We start from the raw sequence: 27,254 nt of genomic DNA on the forward strand, positions 1-27,254 counted from the left end.
TGCAGTGTTTAGTGAATCCATGTTGCATTCACACTTGTCCAAAGCAAAGCAGATTTTAGGCAAATAATTTTTATTTCTTCTTTTTATATTGCCGACATGTGTCCAGTGATTTGCTCTTCTCTAGCCTTGGTGTGGACCTTCTTGACTTTCTCTTGAGGTCAACCAAGGGAAGGACTTGCAGCTCTGAATGTGGCTTCGTAGTATGTGACTGTGGGAAATGCCTTGTCTGAGTGGAGTGTATCCAGGCTCCCTTCCCTAAGGAATTAGGAAACACGGTTCAGACCATGGGACAAACTTCCGAAAAGGTCTTGTGAGCCAGTTTCTCTTGGGAGATGCAATAGAAGCAGGGAAAGGATGTCCTGTAATGAGAATATCATGGTATGTAAGTATAGGCTGTGTATTAAAAGGAAAAGATAACAGCAGCATGAAGTTATACACCCAGCAGTTCGGAAGATGAGGAAGAGAAGCAGTGTTTTCCTTGACATCATTTCACAGAATAACAGGATCACCTAGGTTGGAAAGGACCTTGAAGATCATCTAGTCCAACCGTTAACCTAGCACTGACAGTTCCCAACTACACCATATCCCTCAGCACTATGTCGACCCGACTCTTAAACACCTCCAGGGATGGGGACTCCACCACCTCCCTGGGCAGCCCATTCCAACGCCTAACAATCTGTTCTGTAAAGAAATGGTTCCTAATATCTAGTGTAAACCTTCCCTGGCACAACTTGAGGCCATTCCCTCTTGTCCTGTCGCTTGTTACTTGGTTAAAGAGACTCATCCCCAGCTCTCTGCAACCTCCTTTCAGGTAGTTGTAGAGGGCGACGAAGTCTCCCCTCAGCCTCCTCTTCTCCAGACTAAACAACCCCACTTCCCTCAGGCGCTCCTCGTACGCCATGTGCTCCAGACCCTGCACCAGCTTCGTTGCCCTTCTTTGGACACGCTCGAGTAACTCAATGTCCTTTTTGTAGTGAGGGGCCCAAAACTGAACACAGTAATCGAGGTGTGGCCTCACCAGTGCTGAGTACAGGGGCAAGATCACTTCCCTGTCCCTGCTGGCCACGCTATTTCTGATACAAGCCAGGATGCCATTGGCCTTCATGGCCACCTGGGCACACTGCTGGCTCATGTTCAGTCGGCTGTCAATCAACACCCCCAGGTCCCTCTCTGACTGGCAACTCTCCAGCCACTGCTCCCCAAGCCTGTATCGCTGCTGGGGGTTGTTGTGGCCGAAGTGCAGCACCCGGCATTTGGCCTTATTTGATATAAAATTGTGAGGAGGTTTTATAGCGCCAACAGCCAAAACTCGGAAATACTCCAGAGGTTTGTTTGGGTGCTGTGGCTGTGGGATTGGCTGTGTTTGGGCGCCTTGGCTATCAAAAGGTTCCAGCTGTATCAAATAATCCCAAATAATCAGCATTTCGTCTCCTAGACTATTAGTGCCCTGATCTTGGTGCTGTTTTTTGAATTTGTTGAAAGCTTCATGATGGCAATTACAACCAGATGGTGAGATAACTCGTTGGACGTGTCAAAGCGATCAGCTGGCAGAGCAATAAAACATGCAACACTTCTGAGAAAAATAAAATGGGTTTGTTTTCAGGGAGAAAAAAAGAGCAAGTTTGAGGAGTGGTTTCCTCTGTGCCAGGTGGTGTTTGGGAAGGGTGGGCATTCACTGGGGAAAAACCAGCAGAGCAACTGGAAACTGTGAGGTCCAAGTGTTGGGGCTCTACTAAGCATATGTGTTTGAGAGCCCCACCTGATTGCTTCTAAATAGATTGTCAACACAGGATGACTCCTTTTTTTGCTGTTAGTCACTGCCATCCATTTCACTTAGAAATGGAGAGAGGGAGAGTACTTTTTGATGTTGGCTCTTCTGCCTGTAAAGGAGGCATCACATGCGGATCACCTCTAAGCCCTTGGGCTCTTTTTTGGGAAAAGAATTTCTCTATTACAGGAATTACATATACAATCCACAGGGCCAGTTACCTTGTCTTTTTAAAAGTGTAAATATCCGTAATGCTGTCCTGAAACTTTCTTTCCCTTTCTCTTCCCTAAACATGTTTCAGTAATTCATCAGTGGCATGGGTAATTCCTGATTTAGCTCTCTTGTTATGTAGGGACAAGACCATGAGCAATCTGCCGTTAAATAATCCTGTCCTAGCAAACAAGATGGTTTCTTTCCCCTATTTTTATTAAATCCAAGCAGAATAGCTTGTGTAAAGGCAAGAGTCAAAAGGACTCTCCTTTACATTCTCACTTACTTTAATGAGTACTGTGTGATATTGTGACTGTTGTGACTATAGGCCCTTTTGGATAGAGATTATCCAGAGTTACAGGTCAGAGTATGGGACTGTTGTCAGAGTAGAGTAGGAACCCAGTTGCTTTTTACAGCTTTCCTTATAAAGATCCCATATGTCATCATCTTCCTGTGATGATACACTTTTATTTGTAAAGCAGTATGAGCTGACCCACGAAACATGATTTTTAAAACCATCTTTTTAAGATTCAGGAAAGAGGGACTACGTCAGTGTTCATCTACACTTGGTATTGATTTCCCAGTAAAGGAAGAGGAGGAGAAGAAATCCGCATGGGGAAGTCCTGAAATGGGTGTGTTTAGGCATGCAGGAGTTATTCCATAGCAGTTTTACAGGAAGCAGAAATCAGTTCTTTGGGGGATTGATTCTTTGATGTGAACAGCTTTACTGATTGTGCAGGCTCTTTATATATGGAACTAAAATATATATCTAAGACTTTTTAATATTCTTTGTTTCTTCCTGTAGCAATCTAAAAATTCCTACAGAAGGAAAGCAAACAAAAAAAACCTCAGAGGAAGAATTTTATTATCTGTATTACTGCTTTTTATTGGTAGGCCAGTTGATTTTCTCCACTTGCTAATACTTTCCAAGTCATGAGCATCCAAGTGAGCTTTACATGTGGGTCTCCATATACACACCCTCATTCCTTAGTGGATATGATGAAAAACCTGCAGTGATTCACAGCATACTCACGATCTCCTTTAGCAGTGTTAGCCATGCCCGTATTGCTTGTCGGTTCAAAGGAGTATCAGTAAACCCTACTTTCTCTGCCAGAATATTACAAGTATGGTATTAAAAGCCAAGTTATCAGAGTCTCACAAATGAATGAAACCACTGTATTGTTGTAGTATATGCCTTGGAGAGAGCTGTTACTTGGAGATCGACATGGGATGGCTAGTAGGAGCCTTGGGTTAATGCTGCTTGCTTAACGTAGTTAATCATTGTTTTATCAAACAGTAACCATTGTTTAAAATGTGGTCCTGAAAGTAATACTACAGGAATGCTGGAGGGAAGTTCCAGTCTGTTTATTTGTGACTGTGAGGATGGTTTTTACTGGTTAATGAATCCAAAGAGGGTTTGCATGCTCTTGACAGGGATTTAAGAGTTCAGGTAATTCCTCTTCCAGCTCCAGTAGTTTGCCATCAGAATATTATTCAGAAATGTGTGACATTGCAGTGAAGAAATTCACGCACAATCCTGATGCTTTAAGAGGCACAAGAGAGCAAGCTTTTTTCTTTTTTCCAGTTGGTCTGTTTATGTATTTGTTGTAAAATGCTTTTTAGCATGCAGTAACCTGTAGTGCTTTGCAAAATACGCTTCCCATTCCTCAGTAGGAACCCACCAGCAGAATGGATAAACGAGACTTTTAGCAATAAGTCTGAAGAAAACGTTGTGTAAAACTGATATTGAGGTGTTCAGGTGATGCTGTTCTTGTGTAGATGAAGGAGTGAGATTTGTTGTGCAATGCATTATCTTCCAGTGTTATATGTTCCTCAGCTAATTCACACAATATAATTGATTTCTCAGACGGTAACTAGTTTTGCCATTGTTACTTCTGTGCTTGTAATTGCACTTTGAACTCAGCAGATTGGCTCAGGCTGTGAGATTCCCTGATTACGGATGCTTTCCCAACGGGGAGAGCACAGGGGCAGAGTCTCCTCTATCTGGTAAAACAGGAGGAGGCAGTCGGTGTGTCGCGCTTGCGTTTGGTGACGTGTGCGTAGCCACAGCCTTTCCTGGTGTGGTAACCAAATGATGGCCTAAGGTGGCCTGATGACTTTGATTTAGCTAATAAAATCTCCCACAGAGCATTTATTAAGCTAAAGACCAACCTGGGCTTTTTCTCCTTTTGACATTTAATCTACTTTAACTGCTCTTCCCAGGTGTGCTCCGTAGACCGGATTCATCCCTGTGGATGAATCCACTAAGGAGATTTTTTTCCCCAGAGCAGTAAATCAGCCTGGAAAAGTGCAGGCAACCCAGAAGGGTTTGGCAGAGACTTGTTGGTAGATTTGGGCTTTATCTGCTGGCCATCACCTGCCGCCATCTACTTTTGGTGCTTTTGTTCCTTTTAAAATACTTTGCCATAAGGGAGTTCACAAATAGTTTGATGAAGTCTGTCCTGGAGGGGTTGTGTTTAAGGTGGGTGTAAAGGACGTAAGGCCAACTTAGAGTTTTGGGATACAGTGATGGACAGTAGATCAACAGCTTTGGGGATAAACCAAATAGCAGGACAGTAGCAAATACAGCTCAATAGCACAGTTATTCTTAGATGGTGCCAGATGTCCACGTGGGTCTCTATATAGCCCTTTACTTTGGTTATCGCCCCGTGTGTGCTCATGGAAGCCTGGGGCGGGTCACCACATGGGACCACTGCAGGAGGCAATGCAAGCCTCCCGTATGGCTAGCAAGGTAGAGGATGGTTTCCTTCCCCCTGGGTGAAGGTGGTGTGATGCTGGCTTGGGTGTTGGGACCCCCAGCAACCGTGCTGTCGCTTGCACCTGGTGACTCTGTCTTCTTCCCTCTCTTCCAGGAACTGAGTGTTGTGAGCTGCCCTGCTCCTCCCTCTTTGGTGTGCAAACGACCTGAAGGACATCTTGGAGCCACCTGTACTGCTTCATGCAGTTAAAGTAAGGTTAAATGTTTTGGCAGCTCTTTCAGGTACAAGTGATGGTTGAGGCAAGGGGTTTGGGGGAATGGGTTTGCCCAGTTTACCTGCTTGACAGCAGGAGGGGATGCTGATATCAAAGCACATGTCATAAGCAAATTCAACAAGTTATTTTGGCATAAAATACATTTTCTTGGTGGTGGAAGCAAAAAAGAAAAGAGGTGTCTGGTCTCGCCCCTTGCATCAACCACATGCCATGGTGTGGAATAGCAGTTAACACTTAGAGCATCAGCTGTTTTTCCCTACTATTTTAAGATACGTTTTTCATGTCCCCAGGGCAGGCACATGGTTGCAGCCCAAGGATTTCCATGGGAGCCGGTCAGGATCAGAGCTCACTCTATGGGGCTCAGGTCCTGCTGTCTGCTGGTCGGATGTGCCTCCTGGTCAGCACGACGGCTGTCTGTCTGTCCTGGAGCATTGAGACTTCTGGGTTTGTTTTTCTGTTAACACCAGCTTCTTGGTGTGGTGAACCAAATCAGGGGATGGATCTGACCTAAAAGCAAATATATGGTTATTGCAATACTGACAGTAGCTGTTCTGACTCATGGAGTTACACCCATTCTCTCCAAAAACACTTGAATTTGCAAAAACTGTTAGCCTGAAGCAAAGAAACTGCGAGAGTCTTGCTTGGAAATGGGCGCTTGCCATGTTTGAGCTCTGTCAAGGGAGGGAGGAAAACCACTGCAAGCTGCCTCTTCTCTCCTCCCACTGTCTCTAACCTGTTTACCTTCTGTAGTGTCTCACATTTTCCATGGTCTTGCCTGAGGAGCCCAGTGCTTTAACGACACTGGGTCCAAATCATTTGGCGTTACTGAGCTGCAGCAACAGCTGGGTGGATTAATCATAAACTGCTGTTACTGTAGAGAGACAACTATTTATTATAATTATTTAGGTTTCCTTTTTTTCAGTGGGCAGGAGAATTATACCTATTTTCAGAGCTTGAGAAAGAAATGGAGTCTTTGGCAAAATTATGAATGAAACCTGCTTTATCAGCAATGAGTAAGTGGCTGGCTGAGAGCTGGTCTCCAACCTCATAATGAATGTTGATGATCATTAGCCAAATGTATGGGGCTGTGTTTAAAGGAGGAATGCATTACACCAGTTGCCATGTAAGAGAAGCAATTTGTGGCTTGATTTGTCATGTAGTTTCTTAACTTGCTGTGAATTTCTGGAGTGTGGTAAGCTTGCAGCGAGCAGTGCTTGCTGCTGAGGAAGATGCCAGACCCTTCCTGGGGGTGACCAAGGGGATGTCGTCTTGGACAGCATCAGCAGAGAAATCTCTGGGGAGGCCCAGCACAGGCAGTGAGAGCTCCTCACCTGCCCTGCCTGGGAACCAGCCTCTGCATCATGTCTCATTTCTGGGTGTGCCTCCTCTGAAGGATCTGGAAAAAAAAGGCTAAACTGGAGTTTAAGAGCAGCATTCTCATATCCTTTCCTTTTTCTGCCTGCTGGTCTAGTATTTCCATAATTGTGCTTACAATGATAATCTTTTCATTTCATTCATACAGTGGTTACTGCTTAATGAACTTCATGTTAATGAGCTCTGTAACATTTAAAATAGCTGCATAACTTGAAAAGAAAAAACCCAAACCCCAGTACTAAAGGGATGTATTTCCACTCCCCAAGCTTAATCCTGTGTTGTAACATAATTGCAGAGAGTTGCCTGGCTGGTGAACAGCTGCACAGCGTGGGCTCTCCGTTCTGCATAGCTGCTTGTCCCTGAGCTGGGGTAATAAATGATTTACTGGAGAGGCTGGAACCTGTGGGCACTTAACCCGTTCGATTCCTGAGGGACCAGTCTGAAAGGCCACTTTGTACAGGCAGTTGGAAGAAATTATTTCAGGTGTGAAGTGGGGTGTCTTGTTTGTAAAGTTCGCTTTTTTGAGTCTGAGCTAGCTGCAGAAAAGCTCAAACCCAGAAGGTGGAGTAGTGGAATTGGGTAGAAACTGTGCTTATCTGTTTTTTTATTATTTGATGCTTTGATTTAAAAATCAGATTTGAATCAGTGTTCTCTCTTGTCTAATTTAGAGATGTAACCCTTCCTGTTGATTGGAGATTTACTTTCTGTGGGCCATTCCCTGGATGTGTAGTGTAATACAGTGTCCTGGGAACAGAGCTGCAGCTCTGATTTTTCCTTTCTGGGGATGCAGTACCAAGTGCCTCCATCACTGCACTTGCTAGGTGAATGATGTGCATTTTTTGACTGTCATGCTCCAGTAAAACGATCATGTTCAGTGACTACTTAAAGTATTTGTTAAAGGAGAGTGTTTTCCTATAGTTTTGTGAGTGGAAGGAAAAGGGGCGCTTAAGAATCAACAGTTCTTAATTTTGCAGTGGCAGATGCAGTTGTGCTGTGCCCCAGGGAGTGGGTTTAGCACAGGTTCTCCACTATGTAACCTGAAGTTTCTGATGAAGTTTTACTCTTCTGGAAAAAAGTACCAGCCAGGCTTTCCCTGAGTAAGTCTGGGATGCCTAGAGCTGCAGAGTGGGAGCGTTTGCAAAAGGGAGCCTGAAGGGAAAAGTGGGTCTGATGTATTCTTCAGAGAGAAAAAGCACATTAAAACGTTGGGCACCCAAGCAGCTCTGACCAAAATGAGAGCGGAGGTGTCTCTTGGATCTTGGTCTTCATGCCAGTTTTTCCAACCCTACCTGTGGCTTTAGTAGTTAAGGTTGGTGCATGCACTTAATAAAATATGCATTGGATAACTACCTGGCTTGCAAACGCTAGGAAATATTTAATAATATTTCTCAGCATGAAAACATGCATGGTCCTTTGAGCCTCATGAATTCTACTCCAAGCCTGGGTTTTTGGGAATGCAGTACAAGTGCTGTGGCTTGGGAGAGAAGCGGGGCCTTATCGCTCAACTGTAGGGCTTGGGGGTATTGTTTCTTTTGCCAAAACCATCATTGTTCAATGTAGTTTCAAAAGCAACACAGCCCTGAGAGTCAGGAGAATAGTAAGATGGAGAAAGCTGTTTTTAGGACACATGCTGTAGTCAAGAGTTGTGGGAATCAATAGTTAGAGGCTTTGCTCTCTCCTAATGCATGTGTAAGGCTGCAGGCATTTTGGTGCTGATGACAGCTATCCATCGTGTTTATCCTTTTATACACTGGGCTGAAATACTCCCCAAATCTTGTTCTTCCCTCCCCACTCTTCTTCACCTGGGCTGTGCATCTGGAGGCACTGTTGGTCCCATACAATTCATCTCTGTTTTCAAAGGGTAACTAACAACTTCCGTGATGATTTGGCTGTCGAGCTTGATAGCCTTTGGCATGGACCCCATTTCTGCAGAAAATTCTGGTTTACTTGTCCTTTGAAAATTGGGACATTTCAAGAAGTTTCTAGTTAAGCATCCAAAGTCAATAAACACTCTTACAAATGTGAGCTGGTTATCATTGAGAGCTTCACCACAGTTTACTGCCAAAATATGTATTCATATGACAAAGCATATTGGAAGGTATAGACTGGATTTTACTCATTTGTAGAGGCATCTAGAATGTCTGCTAAGGATTTCTGGAAGTTAATACTTGAGCCTGAGATAAATGTCTGATGCATACGTGAAACAGCTGCCCCAGAACCTGTTGGAGGACTTAATTTGAGTATAAACATACATGTGCTTTTGTGTACATGCTGCACTTGAATTCAAGTCGACTGTTAGTTCTTAACTTTATTAGGATGTAGCTACTTGAACTGAAGATGTGGTCTGTGATTTTTATTTTATTATAGCAGCATGATAGCTCCTTTTGAAATGTTATTTGGATTTGACAAATTGGTATCTTAAATATTGTTTGACATTTGTAATATTTTAAAGGAAAAGAGTGACAAGTGAGGGCAGGGCTGTATCTTATTACAAGTGAATTGGTTGACAGCATGTGTGTACTGTAAAATGGGAAATTAATCACCCTGTGTTGATGACCCTTGGACATTTACAAAAGGCTGGTCTTTATGTTGCACAAATAGATTCCGGACACAGGAAAGAGGCTTATGACAAGAGGATGAGATCAGTTTGTATAATTAGAGCTAGCTAATAATCCTTCTACTCTCTGTTTTTCCAACTTTTACAGTATCTTTCTTTATTTGAAATTGGGCATATGGACTGTAGAGTGATAGATGCTGTGATTTGAGTTTTGTGGGTTTGTTTTTTTATATCTACTAATGGGTGAAGAGATGGGAGCAGGGAAACCAGATGTGCACATTTGAGAGAGATTGCTGCCTTCCTCTGCTAGGCACGGGAACAGCACTGCTTTTATTAACCCTACACGGCTTCGTCTTTTTCCAGGCTTTGGATAGGAATTAAGTCATCCATTAAATGATTTTTTTTTTTTTTTTTTGACACTTAATGAGATTGAAATTGTGCAAAAGAAGAAACTTAGTCCTGAGACTAAGGCTATTTGGCTAGGTATTCATCTCTGGAGTAAGACAGGGCTGGCAGAGCTGGGTAAGGGACTTACTACAGCATGAAAAAGGCTTAAGCTTATTTTTTTACATGCGTGTGTGTATATGCTAACCTGTACCTTCGCTTTGTGTTAATTATTCATTATTGTGGGAAGGATAAAGGGATAAATTTGGGGAAGTGGCGTGGTCGGGGGTTCAGCTGGAGCGTGGTGGTGCAGCCCCTGGCCAGCCCAGCTCCCAGCCCAGGAACAGCACTGGGCCAGTTCCTGCTGCCGGGAAGCCGAGCTACATTAAGCAAAGTGAGTTAATCTATATCCAGAACATTTTATTAAATCATCAGTCAATTAAATCGGTGACGCTCTGTTAGGTTGTGTTGCAGCTAGGCTCCCAGCCCCTCTGCTGCGGCGTAACCTGAAAGTTGTTCAGCTGTAGCAACTCCTTGACTTCTGTTTGGTGGACTGTTGTACATGAAGACCACAGTACTGAGATTTCCAACACAGTTAAAGGGAAAAAAAAAAAAAGGATTTTAGGCTCATCTTTCAATTAAATATGTTATTTTTCAATTTTTTCTAGGGGTAAAGAGGTGTCATGGAGTTTTTTGGGTTTTTTGTTTGGTTTTTTTTTTTCCTTGCTGTGAAAGCAATCTGTGTGTGGCTGGTTTTCCCGAGGGTAGCTTGCAGGGTTACCTCTGGGCCTTTGGAGGAGAGCAGCAGTAGAGCCAGGCCAATGCAAAATGCCTTTAAACCTCCTTTCCATCCCTTACAGCCAAAAGAAACTCCTGTGTATCTGTAATTGAACGGCAGCATATGGTTTTGTTTGCAGACAGGACGCAGCTGGGAAGCAGTATCACCTGTGGAAATGCTGCATGAGGGATATATTTTTTTATTTTTTTTTAAGAAATCAATTTACTGACAAAACATAACCTTCAGTGAGTTACATAAATTCAGATGATTGTACACAAATATCTGGGTTTTTTTTAGTTCTAAGCTCAGCTGTGATAGTAAACACAATCCTGCAATATGCTGGTAACTTGTTTGCTGCCACACGTTTCAAAGGTGGTTTCTTGTTTCCTCTCCTCGCCTCCTCTCCTTTCCATGGTTGATTGCTTTTGCTGAGGGTATCGCTTTCCTGTGTGTCTGCAAAATAAACTTGGGATGGGTTACTTCTCCTAATTTCTCTAGCCCCCTGTTTGTGACCAGATATACAAAATCATGCATTAGTATAGCTATGGGGAAAGTCATTCTGCATTTGGTAGTGTGGTACCTGAAAGGATATATGTTCATCTTCCTACTTAAGGGTTTTTTTTAGTCACTGCAATTGCAGCTACTCTATTTATACAAATTTCTCCATGCACATTGTTGAAGAACTGGGTTATGGGTTTATTTCTCCTGCCAAAGCTGTTTGTAAGTTTTGTCCTGGATATTTTTAGTCTCCTTTCACATGGATTTTTAAGGAGAAGGCATTAATACACCAATTAGAAAGCTCATTCATTTTATGAATGGTGACTTTTGGCATTCATTCAGTATGAATGAAGCTTGTGGGACAGAGTGTGTGAGCAAACCTGTGTCTCACCCAGCACCACAGGGTGAGAGTAAGTTATTGCAGGTCTGAACTTTTGTGGGAAGATACCCAGAAAAAACAAACGAGAAAAAAAACCCCCTCAAGTAATTATTTCTTTCTATTTTCAGGCTTTTTGTTACAGGTAAAAAAGAAAAAAAAAATCAAACCCCCAAACCAAACCTAGAGGGCCTTTATTCAAATAATTGTATTAAAACAAAAAAGCAAGGAGACTGATGATGGATAATACAGCGCAGTAATGTCATATACCACTCATAAGAAAACGGGAATATTCCAGCTCAGTAATTCCCTTGACACTAGGAGAGAACAATAAACTTGTGAAAGATGTTGCTATTTTAGTTCTCTTTGCATGAAATTCGTGGCTCCAGCAGGAATTCATCTGTATATGGCCTGTTGGTCTCCTCTCCAGTCCCCCCACTTGTTTCCCTGTCTTTATTTATCTTGTGTAGTTTAGAGCAGGAGCACTGTAGGGCCTGAAACCCAATCCTCTTGATATTTCTAAGCACTTCATGAACTATCATTTTGTAAAACCAAGAGTGTGGGGGAGTGCCCTTGAGGACACTGTGCTTTGTTGAATGAGAAGTGATGTGTTTTTGGAAGCTCGTTTTATTTCTGTAGCACAGCCATATAGAAGGAAGCAATGCGGCCCAGTGAAGGGGGTGGATGTGTGCTCCTGGAAAATCCCTGGATTTCTTTAAACTCTTTTACAGTTTATGAGTTGTTTGTCTAAAGGGTGAGGATCTGAGGATTGGCTATAAGGCAGGTTATCCCACCGTGGTATTTATTGGTGGCAGTGTTACAGTACAGAAGAAATTCAGTTTGTGGCTTGCTCTCTTGCAGCTAACCAGCATAAAAAGTTCTTCTCTAATTTCTATGGGATATATGTAGTTTGGACTACCTGTTGAAGTTCAGAGCCTTGAAGTCACAAAGTTTAGTCCTTTCAAGGACTGAAGTCCTTGCAAACCAGTGTTACAGGATGGTTTTGTACAAAGTAAATTCATTTACATTTAAAAAAAAAAAAAAAAATCCCCCTTTGCCTTGCAGCCTGGCGATGCTGTGACGCAGTCCCCCTTAGAGCTGGAAAGCCATCCTGCTTTCTCTGCATTTCTGCTTATCTATTCGAATGCTTTCCATGCGATCTGTAACTTCATCAGATTCTTCATGTGTTTTTTGGCTGTTCTTTCCTGCCCACAACCACAAGCTCTTTATGGCTAAGATTGGTTTTTTGTACAGCTGGGAGTGCATGGTTAAAGCTTTGCAATTACAGATCATTGTTTCTAAAATCAAATCCTAAAATGGAAAAAAAAGAAAAGTCACGTGCTGAGATTCAGGTAAGGTTCAGCAGAGCTTAAACTTGAAGTATATCTAAAACTGAAGTTTACCTAAAAACCCCTTAAAACTGAACTTGAAAGCTTGAAAAAACTCAAACGCTTAAAACTGAAGTGTATTTAGTGCATGAGGGAGAGGGAAAGGGGTAGGTGGGCTTTCCCAGATGTACCACATGAATTAAATGCCCCTCGTCCTCCTGCTTGTTGCGACTCTGGTCAGTTACTGGAGGTGAGAGTGGTCATTCTTGTTTCTGTCCATCCTATAGCTCTCCTTTCTAATTAAAAAATTAAAAAGTCTCTAAGCAGACTACTCTGAGGCTAAGGGCTTGAGAGTGGCATGATGTTTTCTTTCTTAAATACTCATTGTATGGTTGGTGGAGCCAAGCAGCTAGGAGTGGATGCTGGGAAGCATGCAGGAGCTGGGTGGTGAAACCGATGTTTGATGTAATCCTACTGCCAAAAAGAGCAAGCCTGAACGGAGCGTGATGGGAAAATTGAAAAGCCATTTTGACAGCTCCTAGCTACATGGTGTTCAAAGACCTTCACCATTACTGCTTGTGCACGGGCTGCGTTGATCTGGAGGACCATTGGCTTCACTTTCAGATTCGTCCTCAAGATATATACTGCGCCTGGGATCCCTAGAAGAAATAAGCCAACTAATTAAGGTTAAATTAAATGCTAGATGGAAGTGGTGGATGAAGAGGATTTATTGCTTATGCACTTGGTGTTTGTATCCCTTCCCACTGCCTGTGTTTGTTTGTAAACTCTTCAGGGCAGAAACTTTGTTTGCATTGACATTTTTACAGCACGTAACCAGTGGAGTCCTAATCCTGGCTGAGGTTTTGGGAACCACAGCAAAACCAATAAATGTTTTTTTTTTTTTTTTTTTCTTTATTTCCCTGTCAGATATTACCATACCCAGAGAAATCAAGTGCAGTCATTGTACTCTTCGGTGTTATTCTGCACAAATTTTCATGGAAGTTCTCTAGAAGAGACTTCAGTACAACTCACTGTATTAATTCTTTAATGCTTAACAGAGCAGAAAGGTATCCTTCCCGTTATGAGAAAGCTTCAGTAGCTTTCAATTTTACTGACCTATGCAGATCTTTAATGTCTAAAACCACTGTTGCTTTTAAGAGCTTGAACCTGGACTTTTATTTTACATCCTACTTTCAAATTTTCAAACGCAAAGGATTTCACTGTGTTATCCTAAGGGGTAAAACCTAATACCATTACAGAAACATTGCAAGATAAGTGTCTGAATGGCTATAGAGCATGTGATAAACCTCCCAGACATTGAAATTGAAAAGATGCAGCTATTTGCAAGAAATAATATGCATGTTTTAAGTACAGGCAACTGCTACTGAAGCAGAATCTGCTGGCTGCCACGAGGGTACCCATAGCATGTCATCTTGTGCTGGGTGAAAGCTGGGTAATGGAGGTGGCATTTATATTTGCCTATTCTTGCTAGTTTGGCTTTCAAGGCAGTTCATGCACAATCTGGATCCTGATCTCGCAGTAGGACCAGGTATTCTCACTTCAGTCTATGATACCTGATAGAACAAGTGCTACCTGCCCAAAAAGGTAGAAATTGCTTTCTGATGCCCAGAGCAGTCATCAACTTGAAGGATGTGCTCCTCTACTATAGGAGAAAACACAGTTTAGCTTTTTCCCCCCTTATTTTTGCAGGTAAACTTTCTAATTGACTATATTAGAGTCCTTATGAATCTTGGTTTGATTATGACTACTATGATCTTTCTTTTGTTTTCCCTTTTCTTACTGTATTAAAGATTTTTAAAGTTTTTCAGAGGCTACTCCCTGCCTACCCACTGGTTGGAGAAGTTCACTTGTCTAGAAACCTAAATTTAGTCCTTTGCTGACGCAGGGTAGTCATTCAGACTTATCAGTCACTTAGTTTTTCTCATATGGTTTTGCCAAAGCACTTCCTAACAAGATAAAATAAAATATCTTCCAAACCTGCCTGTCTCCTTGCAAACTAAGTTTGCATCCTCTGAAAAATTGGACTGACGTGCATTATGAAATGAGAAATCACTTTAAGTTACTGATGTAAGGGCCAACTAGTAAGATAAGAAGGGGACAAAAATATCCCTGCAGGAAGTATTTCCAGGATTTTTGTTTTCTTGTTTGACAAGAACAAGTGTTCAGCAGTGTCACCTTATTTCACTGCTGCTGCTGTGCACTTCTCTTGCCAAAAAAACCCAACGAAAACTGGTCATGAGTCTGAACTCATAGGCCTCCCCTTTTGTCCTTGATGAGAAGTGTCTCTTCCTTACATATCAAGTATTTACTTCTTTTGGACTCTGTGGCATGTGACACTTTCATTACAGCCAAAACCAACTCTACCACAGAAAGAGGTTAGCCAGTGGGAGTTTTTAATGCGAACCCATCCTTTCCTGATCTGGACGTGTTTTTCTCCTCTTTCCCATTTCTCTCTCTACTCAGCTGCATCTGCCAGGAAGGTGGTGGAGCAGGACAACATGGTCTGCAGTTCTGTTGGATGGCAAAGATGAGAGGATGCCATCTCACTTTGTTCCTTGAATTACAGGAACTTAAATGCTCTGTTGAGGACATGCTCTTCTACAGCTGATGTTTTGTACAGATCTTTGATTACTTCAGTGCAGCCTATTTGAGCTAGACAGCACAGGAAAGCTCTTTTTATTGGTTTCCGCCAATAGTCTTAAAAGGAACATTCTTACTAATGCTCGTATTGTCTGATCCACAAAAAAGAACTGATGAAAATCTTCATCAAAGGAGCTTGGGCAGTGTTTGCATGTTGGGTCTTTCAGCTAAAATGTCTTGAGTGTACCAAGCGTGATGTGTAACATAACAGCTTCTCACTTCGGATAAACCCGGCAGAATAGACCTTGTGATGGAGCACATGAGCTGTGGTTTCTCCTTTCTATAAAGGTGTGATGGGTGTTGGTGGCAGGTGCTAGAATGACATCTTGTACAAAAATCATGAAAGCAGGGAGGGGGTTCACAGCTGATCAGTCCTATGGCATTGCACCTCAAATGTCAAGTAGAGAAGCATTAGTTTTGGTGTAATACAGGTCCTTCCTTTGGGCTTTGGTGTAATACAGGTCCCTGGCTTTGCTGAAAAGGATAGGCTAAAGCACCAGTGAAGCAGTCAGTAAGAAAGGAGACAAAACGTCCAGCTTAGATACCTGATTCCTCCTGTCAACACCTCTCAGCTTCTCAAACCTACATCAGGGAAGAAAAAATATAGCAGTCTAGATCTTGCTACTGCTTTTGGGAATTAGGTGCATGCCCCAGGCTTGCACTTAGGGCCTTCCTTCTTATTTCATGAGGCTTTGGATGGGACTTCTTAGAAAGCATTGGCTTGTTGACTGGGTAGAGCAAACAAAGTAGAGCAGGAGGGATGAGTCAGTGGTGAGAATACCCTACCGAGTGTGAGAAGCTGGCTGGTGCCCCATGGGTTTGCCAAAGCAAAGCAAACAGCTGTGGTTGAAATCCAGGTGTGACCTCCCTGAGTGTGCTCTGGTTAATTTTGCTCTTTGAATTAACATAGATGTAATTTGCTTTCAGGTCACAGAAGTTATTGTGTGTAGTGGCACGAGTGACAATAGCATACCAGTGAATTGTGATAGGGAAGAAGTAAAGCTGCTGAATAACAAAGGAGGGACAAATATATTTAAGTACGTTAGAATAACTTCCTTTCCTCAGAGCAAACTCCTGAGAAACTGAAACAGGCGATAAAAATTTAAAAAACTAATTATTTGGGAGCAGAGAGAAATTTGAGGAGTAGAATATATGTTTTGCCTGTGGTGTCTTGGGTAAATACAAATCTGTCGTGTTTTGTTCCTGAATTTTTCATGTGACATTCTTTAACTTGCACCTTATCCTATAGAAGGCCAGTAGTAATATTGCTAGTGTAGAATGATGGCTGAAATTTGGGAACAAGGAGTAATCCTAATAGTAGATGTAAATGTAAAAGCATAGATTCTTTGTCTTTGAAGGTATATGAGACTGTATCTTTTATCAGCAAAACGAAAAGTTGTTCAGTTACTTGTCAAGACTTGAAAAGATGTGGTGAGAAAATGATGCTTTATATCAACTCCCTTTAAACATTGTCATCTGAGACACAACTGCTTTGATTCTGTGCTGTAATATTTTTTAAAAAGTCATATCCAAACACTACCAGATTGCTATGTTAGACTACAGGTCTTAATTTTGCTTCCTGAGGGAATTGGTCCATCGCATTGAGACTTTGTAAAAATTCAAAGGTGAAGTGGACTTACAAGGGAGTTTTTCCAACCATGATTTAATTTCCATAAGATACAATGAGCACTCTTGGATGGATAATGTTTTGGTACCCCTGTTCAAAACACCCAGGTTCAGAATAGGAGAGGGAGGGTCGGGTAGGTCATGAGGGAGATTGGCAAGGTTTGTGCATTTTGTATTTTTCTTTCTGTTTCTTTTGTTTCTTGAGCCCTCAGGAGGATTGAAATAGCAGGAGCATGTTGTAGGGCAGAAGTAAGGATTGCTTGCAGAGCTGTTTTTTGAAGCTCACCTGCCCAAATGACAGCTAATGCTACTAGTCCCCTATTTTCATGAGTAAGTCTTTGTAAGAGCTGAAAATACGGTGAAAACTATCAAACATAACACTTTTAGGCATTCTTGCTGTTGGAAGGGGAATCTTGAGGTTGAAAATAGGTATGAATTGGACTAGATTTGAAACTATTGCAAAATATTAGTCCATCCACTGGCTGCCTCAGAGGACCTTTTGCAGAGGGACTGTGTTTTGATGAGCAAGCTTGGCAGGTAGCTCAGGCATTTTAAAGCAACTGGTACAAAAACGCTTCTTTGTAAAATAAGGAGAGCGTGTGAGGGAGCAAGGATAGCTGGAATCAGCTAAGAAAACTTAGTCTGTGGTTTAATTTCTGTCTCACTAAAGGCAAACTGTGGGATTTGGAAAGGAACGAAGTATGAACGAGATCCTGTGTTTCTTGTGTGGAAAGCAGAGTGGTATTTCATCTCTTTTAAAAAAGGTTTTGAAGTATTTGCAGAGCATTACCAGTATTGCAGACATGAGCAATGGCAGAAATTCCATTTTTAATTGTTTTGCATTCCTTCATCTTAGGATCCTGGACTGCTTAGTACACACATTAAATGAAAACTTACAGCTTTTGTTTAGGGTGAATATTTTCCACTGCAATGGAGAAACTAATGCAAGTGAATTCTTATTCAGTTGATTCAAAGCTCAATACAAATAACTTTAACCAGGTTATACAGAAATTCCAGGAGCAGACCTGAAAAAGTAAAGTTTCTTGACTAAAATCACCTTGATAGGATGAGCAATGGTAGTTTTTGATTGTGAGAAATGCTGATGCACAATCATGAACATCATCTATTCTGGAAGTTTTCCTTCAGTTTTGCAAGGAGCATTTTTGATAGTTTGATTTTTATGTAGTTTTGAAATGTTTCTTGAACAAACAATCCAGTGGAAGGGAAAAAATGGCGCATAATTAACTTGAGCAAGGTAGTATTCGCCAGAATAATTGGTCTTTTCCAGCAGTGGAGAGAACTACAAATCTTTACAAACATTTTTTGGGTGGGAGTGGGGGAATTGGTGGACAGATAGCAATTAAAGGTTTATAATTGTCATAAAAAGCAGATATGAAGTGAGGATTGCTAGGAGGAAAGATGAACTGAGATTGACGTGAAGGGGAAGCGAATTTCACTTGGGATATCCTCAGTGCCAAGATTGCTGACAGCTCAGATGAGGAGTGCTTTGCTCTACCAATCATTTTAGAGTTGTCTTTGCTTAATGTGAGCATAAATTTTAAAAAAATGATTGACAGATCCTTGTTGATCCAAAAGAGAAAATAGAAAATCGGTGTGTAAAAGTGACTTGGAAAAAAGTATTGTGGGCTAAAGCAGCTTACGAAGAAGTACCTAAAATTTTATGAAAAATATCTTAAACTTGTTTTTTTTTTCTTGTTTCAGTGTTCTGAGGTCATGAAACTTAATCCACAGCAAGCTCCATTATATGTAAGTACAAAATTTAAAGAGTTTTCCCTCTCGTACTATTTATACAAAATGCTTTCCACCACTCTTTTTGGAGATGCTGCTCCTTTTCTCTTTGTTCCCCAAAGACATTAGTTGTAGAAATTCAGTTGCAAATGCTCAATGGTAATGCTCAGGTAAGTCACAGAGCTTGTCTGTCTTTCCAATAGACAATTTAAAGAAGTTTTGAGACATGTAATGCTGTCACCTTGCAGACATCCCCCTGCTTTTGTTTTTTCCTCCCAAAAGCGTGCTCGAGCACATGGCTGTGCTCTTATGACTTGATGTGTTGAGAGGCGGTAAGAAGAAATTGCTTGTGTCGAAAACAGGGCATCCCAGTGTGTGGTGCTTGCCACTGTGATAATATTTTTGTGGTCGGATTTTTAAATGTGGCAGGGAGGAACTGGAAGCAGTGAACGGCTCAGCTGTGCTGCGACTGCTGCAGCGGGGAATGGTTTACGTCAGCCTCCTGGAAGCTTGTAACTTCGATGGCTACATTAATAAGGAACAAGCTTCCTCTCGCTCTTGAATAGCAGCTTTGTTGCAGAACCTGGGGACTGTCAAATTAGACCTGGATTTGTGGGGGTGTATGCATGTGTGTTAAGTTTGTGCCAAAGCTGCCAGCCAGGTTTGTAGCCGTTTACTTTCCACGTTGCCTTGCCATGCTCAGAGCAGGGTTAGGTGACGAAGCCATTGTGTGCTTATGGTCCTACCGGTAGACCTCACTAAGAAGGGTGGAGCTGGATGCAAGGGTGGAAAATTTGGAGAGAAAATTACTTGCAAATGTGGCTTTTAAGGGGAAGGAAGGAGAAAGGATCAGGGCTGGTGATAGACCTCTAACTTGGAAAGCGTTGTGTGTTGTAAATAATGGATCATATTGACCTTTAATGTCATGGAAGCTTTCAGATTTTGCCTACTTTTAATTACCAGCTGGAAGTTTGTATTGGAATTTATTCTCTACTTACTGTACTAAGTCTTGTGCTTGTAGCAAGATTAAAATACTACGTAGTGTGACCTGACTTTGAGAGAATGGCTTTCTTGGAGTACACCACCACATCCTGTATTTTGAAACTAAACGTTGCCTGAATTTTGTTAAATCACAAGCCTACTGAATGCACCTTGACTTTGAAGAAACTTAATTTAAACTTAGGACACATTAAAAGAGAATTAAACTTATGTGCAGATATATGATGTGGATGCATCGGTGGAAACACATGAGTGGTAGAAAGCAGGATAAAATTATCGTTATGTCTTTTGAACAGTGTATGACCTAACTAATCTGGAGGCCTTGTTTTCCCAGTCTTATCTTCTGACTTAGTTTATTTTCCCACCATTTTGTGTGGGTTTGTATTTAGTATGTAATACTGGAGTGGTATACTTAAAAGTCATCATCCCCACGTGATAGTGAGGAGGACTGGCTGAGGTCAAATGTAGCCTGGTGTAAAATAATGATTACATGGCAGTCAGTGCAGCGTTTCTTTGCAATGTAAATAAGCTGATGACAACATTATTAATCCATCAGTGATTCCCTTTTCTCTCTTTCTTTTCCTCCCCTGGCCAGGTATATATGCAAATCGGCTCCCTTTCAAAACAAATACATTTTGGTAGCTTAAGGAAGCAGGGGCCAGGGGAAGAGAAACTGAAGGACCCTGAAAATTCAATATTTAGTCTACCTGTTTGCTGTCAGTGTAAATGCTTTGTACATTTTAAGACCAGTTTTGTTTTTCATGTGGTGTTAATTGACAGCTCAGCTCATCTGAGAGTTGTTAGGTGTGAGCAGAACATAAAGAAGAATGTATATTCCTGGTCTTTTTAGTTTTCAAAAGGCAGACACAACAGTCTTGTGGCGTGGCCATTGGTAAGCGAATACCAAACCTCACCAGGTTTCTTCTTCAAAGTGATGTCAATTCCCTTTTCCATGTATAGGCTCCTTGAGCTTGTTTTCAAATAACTGAGAACAGCATCCTGTGAATTTTTCCATAAGGAGTTTCATCTCTGTGAAGTAAATGACTGGAAATAACAGGCATGTTACAGACATGTCAGGGGAGCTCCTTACACTTGTCTACTCTCAGGAAAAATTGCTTCCCCCAAATTTCATCCTTTTGGTTTTGACACCTTTGCATTGCATCCTTTATTCCCTTCCTCTTTTAAGCCAATAGGTTAGATTTGAGATTACTTAATTTTGTTTATTGATTTTTTTTTTTTCTTAAATTTTCCATGAGTTTCATCCTGAAAACTCCATTTAGTAGTTGTTTTTATCAAGATCAGCGTTACTGAGCTGCTTCTAGGAGGAGAAGGGAGAAGATGATGTCTCCAGTTCAGTTTCTGGAAGCCAATTAGAGAGCTAGAGCACATTTTATCCTATCTGATAATTAACATGTTGTCCAGATTAATACCTTACAATTATGAAAAATGTTTTGGGAACCTGAGATGACCAGTGTACTTGGGACCAAAGTTTTGTGAGTGATGGAAAAGATGGTACTTCCACATATGAACTAATAGAGGGATAGAGATTCTTGTATTATTCAGGTCAGTGTACATAAATGGAGAGAAGACCACCTGCTGCATCCTTCTTGGTGTACTTTCTTTTGGCTGCTTGGACTTTTATTTGCCTCTCCTGTAAAAATCAGCTGTCTTGCCTCTGCAGAGCTTGTGACTACTGGGAGGTCAAAGCCTGTAATGAGGAGACTGCTGCCTTTTGTAAGTGTTAAGATTAAGAGATAAGGTGGAAAACACATCCTGTAATAATAATATTTTGGTTTTGTGATTAAATAAGTTTGTCCCGTTTAAGTGTTGTCTGATTGTTTGCTGGTTAATGAGGTTGCCAGGAACTGGAGCTAAGCATTATATTGCTGCAGGTTTGGGCTGGGACAAGAGCTCAGCCTTTCCTCAGCAAACAGGTGGCCCCTGGCTCGTTCAGTTGCTCCCCCCAGGAGCATCATATCTCTCACCCAGAGCTGTTTGTTACCTGCCCATAAGGCTATTTAACGAACTGTGCTGGCCCCAGAGCTCACAGCAGCGCAGTCATGGGGCAGAGGAGCTGGTGCCAGGAGAGATAGGGCAGTGAAGCGTTCCTCAATATAGCATGGGGAAGGTTCACCACAGTGTGATACCGTTAATGCCGGTGCTTAAACAGGCTGTAGGTCAAGCAGCCATCCCATCCGTAGCAGTGTCAACACGTAATTGCCTTTTTAAAAGGCAGTGTTACTTTGTGGAGTCTGTGGCTTAATATTATGGTATGAATTTGAAATAAAGATGTTCAAACCTACTTCCTCCTTCCTCGGGTATCTCAGTGGAGTACTAACATGACCTGCTGTCTTGCTGCCAGTAGTGATGTTCTGAAGAAGTGGGGTAGTAGAGTGGGGAAGTCATTGACAAGGTCGTGATTCACGTAACTGTGATAATGGTTTGAGTTCTCCGAATTACAGCAGTGGTCTTAAACTTTGTGATACAAGCTTAACTTTAATGCAGAGGTGTCTCTAGAGCCATAATCAGCATAGCATGGGACAGATTTTGACAGAGAATGAGCTTTATCTTCCAGCTTTTTCACTAGCATGGTGAGGGTTACAAACAGCAACTGTCACTTGGCTGGATTGAGTGTATCTGATTTCTGTTGCTGCTGTTCTCATGGGTTGTTTTCTTCCCAGTGTGTAATCATATGGATTATGCGTTACATAATCTTTGGTGCAACTGTGGATATTCTGTGGAAAAGGGGCTCTGTAATACAAGGTCCTTAAGATACATTGATTTCTTCAGGTGCATTTTACTGCAGGATGTGCAAAAAAAGTCCATGTGGCTGGACAGTCCTTTGGTCACCTGCCTCAGACTAGTCAGGAACATCTCTATTGATGCACAGATACTGGATTAAATCCGAAACTGGCTTTACCCGCATCACTCTTGTATTTCAGTGTTATCCTGTCAATGTGGCAACTCTTATCAGGCACAGCATAGTGGATGAAGGACAGTGTTTCAGACTTTATTTCTGATCTGCCTGGGGCTTTGTGCTCAGAAAGCCCAGACTCTCAAAGCTGAAGAACCAAATTGTTCCGTTTGCTGGCAGGGCTGGGGTGGAATAGGAGGGTTGCAGAAGTCTTTGGTTGATGGGAGGTTGGATGTCAGGAGCTTCAGTTTTGTTTGTTTTTGTTAAATACTTGCAATGACCTTACTGATCAACATATTTTATAAAAGTTGTATCTCTCTGAACAAAAGTAAAAATTTCAACTTCAGTATTGTAAGGTACTTCCTACCTATTGTCAGTGTGTTACTGGAATATCCAGGTCATCAAGGAGTATGCAGATATGAAAAAAAGGGTTAACAATGCTCTAAACAATGGAGGTTTATTATTAAGTGACCTTTTTATTGTTGTGATTCATTAAGTTCTCTGTTTAGAAATTAAATAATTTAGTTCACTTAAACTCAACTGTTGGTAATGAAAAAGCAAGACAAAAAAAATGCAAGCAAGTCGTTTTGGCTTACACTAACATGCAGGTGAGAGAAAGAAAATGGGAGAGAGCTTTGTAAAGATGAAGTGTTGATCTTAGTTACAAATGTTGTCATTAATTGAGAGTCCAGCAGAGTATTCCTGTGCTGGTTTTGGCTGGGGTAGCGTTAATTTTCTTCATAGTAGCTGGGTTGGGGCTATGTTTTGGATTTGTGCTGGAAACAGTGTTGATAATACAGGGATGTTTTAGTTATTGCTGAGCAGTGCTCACACAGAGTCAAGGCCTTTTCTGCTTCTCACCCCACCCCACCACCCAGTAGGCTGGGGGTGCACAAGAAGCTTGAAGGGGACGTGACCGGGCCAGCTGACCCCCTCCTCTTGGTCACTGGCTGGGCATCGGTTGGTTGGTGGTGACCAATTGTTTTCATTTGCATCACTCATCTTTCTTGGGTTTTATTTATCCCTTTTTGTTATTTTCATTTTCATTACCATTTATTTATTATTTCAATTATTAATCTGTTCATATCTCAACCCCTGAGTTTTCTCACTTTTATTCCAATTCTCTTCCACCCATCCTGCTGTGGGGGGAGTGAGCGAGCGGCTGCACGGTGCTTAGTTGTCATCTGGGGTTAAACCACGACAATTCAGCAGGAGATTTAATTACAAAAGGATCAAGAATCACAAGCTGTGTACTTATTTCTAACCAAACTTTAATAAATATAGACTGCACGTGAGTGAACGATCAAGGTCAAGTCTTCAGCTGCATACAATGTCCTGAAAAATCTTACCTCAGAAGTGACCTGCATGGCTTTTGATTTCAGCCTCTGCTAGGTATAGGATCTTTGTAATGTTATTGATCATCCTTCTCACTCAGTCACATCTCCTGGCACTGAAATCAATGGTGTTTTGGGCTTGTTTTTGTTTTTTTAGAAGAATAGCCTGAGAGCAGTATTGGATATGAATGTGTTGGGAAAGGACTGGGGTGACATGCAGGCGATGAGTTGGGAAGCATTAAGTGTCATCTTCTCTTGATTACTACCAAGGCTACAACCTTAGATCTGCCTTTAAGACAGGAATGTTTTTTCATGGTGATAATGATCAGTGGGTGTGAAATGGAAAAGATTAGCAGCTGGAGAAGGATGATCTATTGCTGCAAACTTTTTTCCTTTTTCCTTTTTGATTAAAAGGAACAAACTTGTTTTAAATCACAGCACTCCTCCTCTGCATGGTTTGTCTAAGGTGTGCCCACGTTATTTGGAGTGACAAACCCAAATGTGTCATAACTGGTGATTTCATGGGAGGGCAAACACTTAATGGATAAAAATGCTCCCATTGACTTTGGTCTTTAATCAGGTCTGTGGATGGAGTCTCTTGTATAAACTGCCACTTACGAGCTGTGTAACCTGCAGAGTTTCTCAAGGACAGTTTTGATACGAGTCGAGAGCTCCCACTTCCAAGTCAAAATGTCATGCAACTTAATGAAGTATGAACTTCAAAAGCCTCAGAAAGAATGCATTGACCCTCTCTTAATATAACCTGGGTTTTGGGTACAGTAGGTCCTCTCTTCTGTTAATGAATGAACTACTCCTACAGGAGTAGTTTCCCAGTGTGTCCTGCTTTAATCTAAAATGGGAAGAGAAGGATAATGCTTATAATATTTTCTCCCACTTACATATTTCACACAGAATGATGCCCTACTGAAGTGCACTGTATATTCCTGAGAAAAACAATTGTGATAACCTCTGATGTTCATGTTTTAAGAAAGAAAACCTCTTTTGAATAAATATTAAAGGATTAAAGAAAAAAGTTCACAATACAGAGAGCTTGAGGCTTGTGGCAGCAGTGTGTCTCCGAAGTGCTGTGTTTTCCCCTGTCGGTGAGTGCAGTGAGGTGTTGTGCAGGCATGCCTGCCTGGCAGCCGGCTTCTTACCAAGGCTGAAACCATCTCAGGTGTGAATTGTGTGCTATTGTGTGCTAGATAATTAATGATCTTCAGAATCTCTACCAAAGGGACAAAAGGACAAAATTAAATACCTTTATAATCCTACAGTAAAATGTTGTCATGAGGTTGGCAGCTGTGGTTTAGTTACTTTTCTACTAACTCTGAATTTGTTTGCTTAGTGGCATCTATGGTGACAAAGGCCACTGGGATGCCTGAATATCTGAGATCAGTCCAGCAGAAAAAGTAAAACATACCTCGCATCCTTTTGATGTGGGAATTTCTCACGAAAATCCCTATACAGAAGCCCTGTCTCACTTTCTCTTGAGGTCCTTAGGCAAGAGGAGAACCAGCCTTGATGATTAGTTCATCTCTGTGGTGAGAGGATCTGATAAACTTCTTGTCTTTTATTTGTTGGGTACTTGATTTCTTCTTAATGACAAACTAGTTTTCTGCCCCACCTTCAAAATGTCTTTGAATTATGAATGAGTGGAAGGCCTCTGAGCACCTTTTACAAATAATTATTTGCTTGTGTTGCTTGTGGAAGAACCTGCTTCTTGGTTGGTTTTAAGAAAGTCAGTTGGGGTGCCTGAATAAACTGATTTTTTGAGAGGAACACATTGCTACTTGTCTGGTTCTGCTTTCATTCTGCAGGCAAAGTAGTTTCCTCACTAAACCGTGCTTGACCTCATCTTTTAAGTTTTTGTCACGTAGGCCCTTGATCCAGATTCTTTTCATCTCCACTTGCCAAATTCTGGTCCACATCATGCAAGAAGCCATCCCTTCTGTTGCCACCTGAGTTCTGCACCATCCCCTGGCAAGCTGCCTGCCGCTTCTCAGTGCCTGGGTAACTAAATGAAGACTTCAGCTTGCGCAGTTTGGTTATCATGAGGCTGTTCATTTGATTTGCTCCTTTTCAGTGAGGCATTTGCCATCTTGTGAGATCTGTATGATGTTAGTATAGGACTCCTTGTGAAGTGGTCACTTCTGTGCATTTACTGACCGCAGCTTTGGCTGGAGAAGTCAGAAGAGGCTACCTGACCATCAGCATCGCCTTTCTCCAGGATAAGCCATTGATTAAATTGCAGCTCAGAGGCCCTTTCTCAACCCTTCTTCCATATTATCTGAAACTAAAAATGCTGGTGATTTGGGTTCAAAGCCCTCCTTCCATAATTATCTATATGATCTTGTCTTCTAGGATCCTGTTTTGTGGGTATGCATGTACTGGTAAACAATAAATGGTCTAGCTTAAAGTCTGGAGCACTTGTCTGAAATTCTGCCCTTAACTCACTACTACTTTGCAGCATTACGTGTGAACTTTATGTAATATGACTTCGAGAATAAGATGCTGGAGTTGGTACAGGGTAGGGTGGGAAAGCAGAGGAGACAACTGTCTCCTCTTTTGGGGAGCTATTGGATTGCTTCAGCCTGTTTTCTGAAAGTGCAAAAGGAATCCTTCTATTGTCATACTAAGAGTTTTATTAAAACTGGGTGAAATGGTGTATATGTCTTGGGCTCTGAATTTAGGGTTCTTTATTTCTTGTGGTAGCTGATGAGCTGGTTAATACCTGGAAGGATGTTAAGAGCTTGTGTCCCATCCCCAGCGTTGGCTGACAGTGTCGCCTCCCCTCCTCTTGGGAGGAATGAGCAACGGAAATCAGGGCTTGCTGTTCAAGAGGATGAAAATACTCTTCAACTACTCTTCCTCTGTGGAATGTATTTATATAGAGAGTTCATAAATATTCTTATGTCACCTTTAGAATGACCAAAGTTCCCATCTCATGCATCAGATACATATCCCTGCTTTATTTTCTGTAACAAAGTGCTGACAGTCATTTTGTTAGACTAGAGACAGTTCTGACTGCAAAGCTGATGTGAGAAGGGTGGTTATGAAGACGGTGATTTGATAAAGGCATGATGTTTTCAAATAACCTCTCAAATCTCCTGCACTCTACCTGTAGTGCCTCCTGTCTGCTTCTGAAGGTTGTGCTGCATGCAGTGTCTCAGCAAAGGCTCGTCCTCCGCCTTGCTTAGTAAAACAATTGCATATTGTGCTTAAATGGAAAATAAAATGTGATTAATGGTTCTGTGCAAAGATGGATGCTGTGCACTGCCATCAAGTGGCCGTTCTGTTGCAGGACATGTTTTCAGTGCTGCTTTCTGCAGGGCTGCTTGTGTTTGTATCTTTGTTTCAAAGTGTTGCGTCTGAGCATTGCAAAGCTTTAATCTGTCTCGTAGTTGTGCTTGGGGCGGGTACTTCTTCAGTAAGAAAATGGTTATAATGATTTCTGTTCTTTAATAGCAAAAAATATAAGTATCATTCATTACAGTAGCCCTAAGTACTGTAGTCGTGAAATATTTAAAGACTGGCAAGGAAATTTTGCAGCTGACGGGAAAATGAGCACTCTGAAATACTCTGAGCTCTCTTTGAGGGTTTTGCTGTACTGTAGAGGAGGCTGAAGTACCAGGAAAGCACCATCCTTCTGCTCTCTTATGCCTTTGGATGTTAGTGTTCAACCCTGTTTATTTTTCTTTTCT

At 41.7% G+C, this 27,254-nt stretch overlaps 1 protein-coding gene across 7 annotated transcripts in view; it reads left to right on the plus strand.

Annotated features, from left to right (window-relative positions):
• The window catches only part of AKAP13 (A-kinase anchoring protein 13), a 224,372-nt gene that overhangs the window by 47,405 nt on the left and 149,713 nt on the right, over nt 1-27,254 (plus strand). For all 7 annotated transcript variants that reach the window (XM_074837772.1, XM_074837774.1, XM_074837775.1 and 4 more), the window contains 2 exons: nt 4,852-4,948; nt 18,277-18,321. In XM_074837772.1, the coding sequence (XP_074693873.1) occupies nt 18,289-18,321 (33 nt within the window). In that variant the 5' untranslated portion in view covers nt 4,852-4,948; nt 18,277-18,288. The remainder of the gene's footprint in view (nt 1-4,851; nt 4,949-18,276; nt 18,322-27,254) is intronic.

The sequence above is a fragment of the Strix aluco genome, chromosome 12 (genome assembly GCF_031877795.1).
Source record: "Strix aluco isolate bStrAlu1 chromosome 12, bStrAlu1.hap1, whole genome shotgun sequence".
Taxonomy (NCBI): domain Eukaryota; kingdom Metazoa; phylum Chordata; class Aves; order Strigiformes; family Strigidae; genus Strix; species Strix aluco.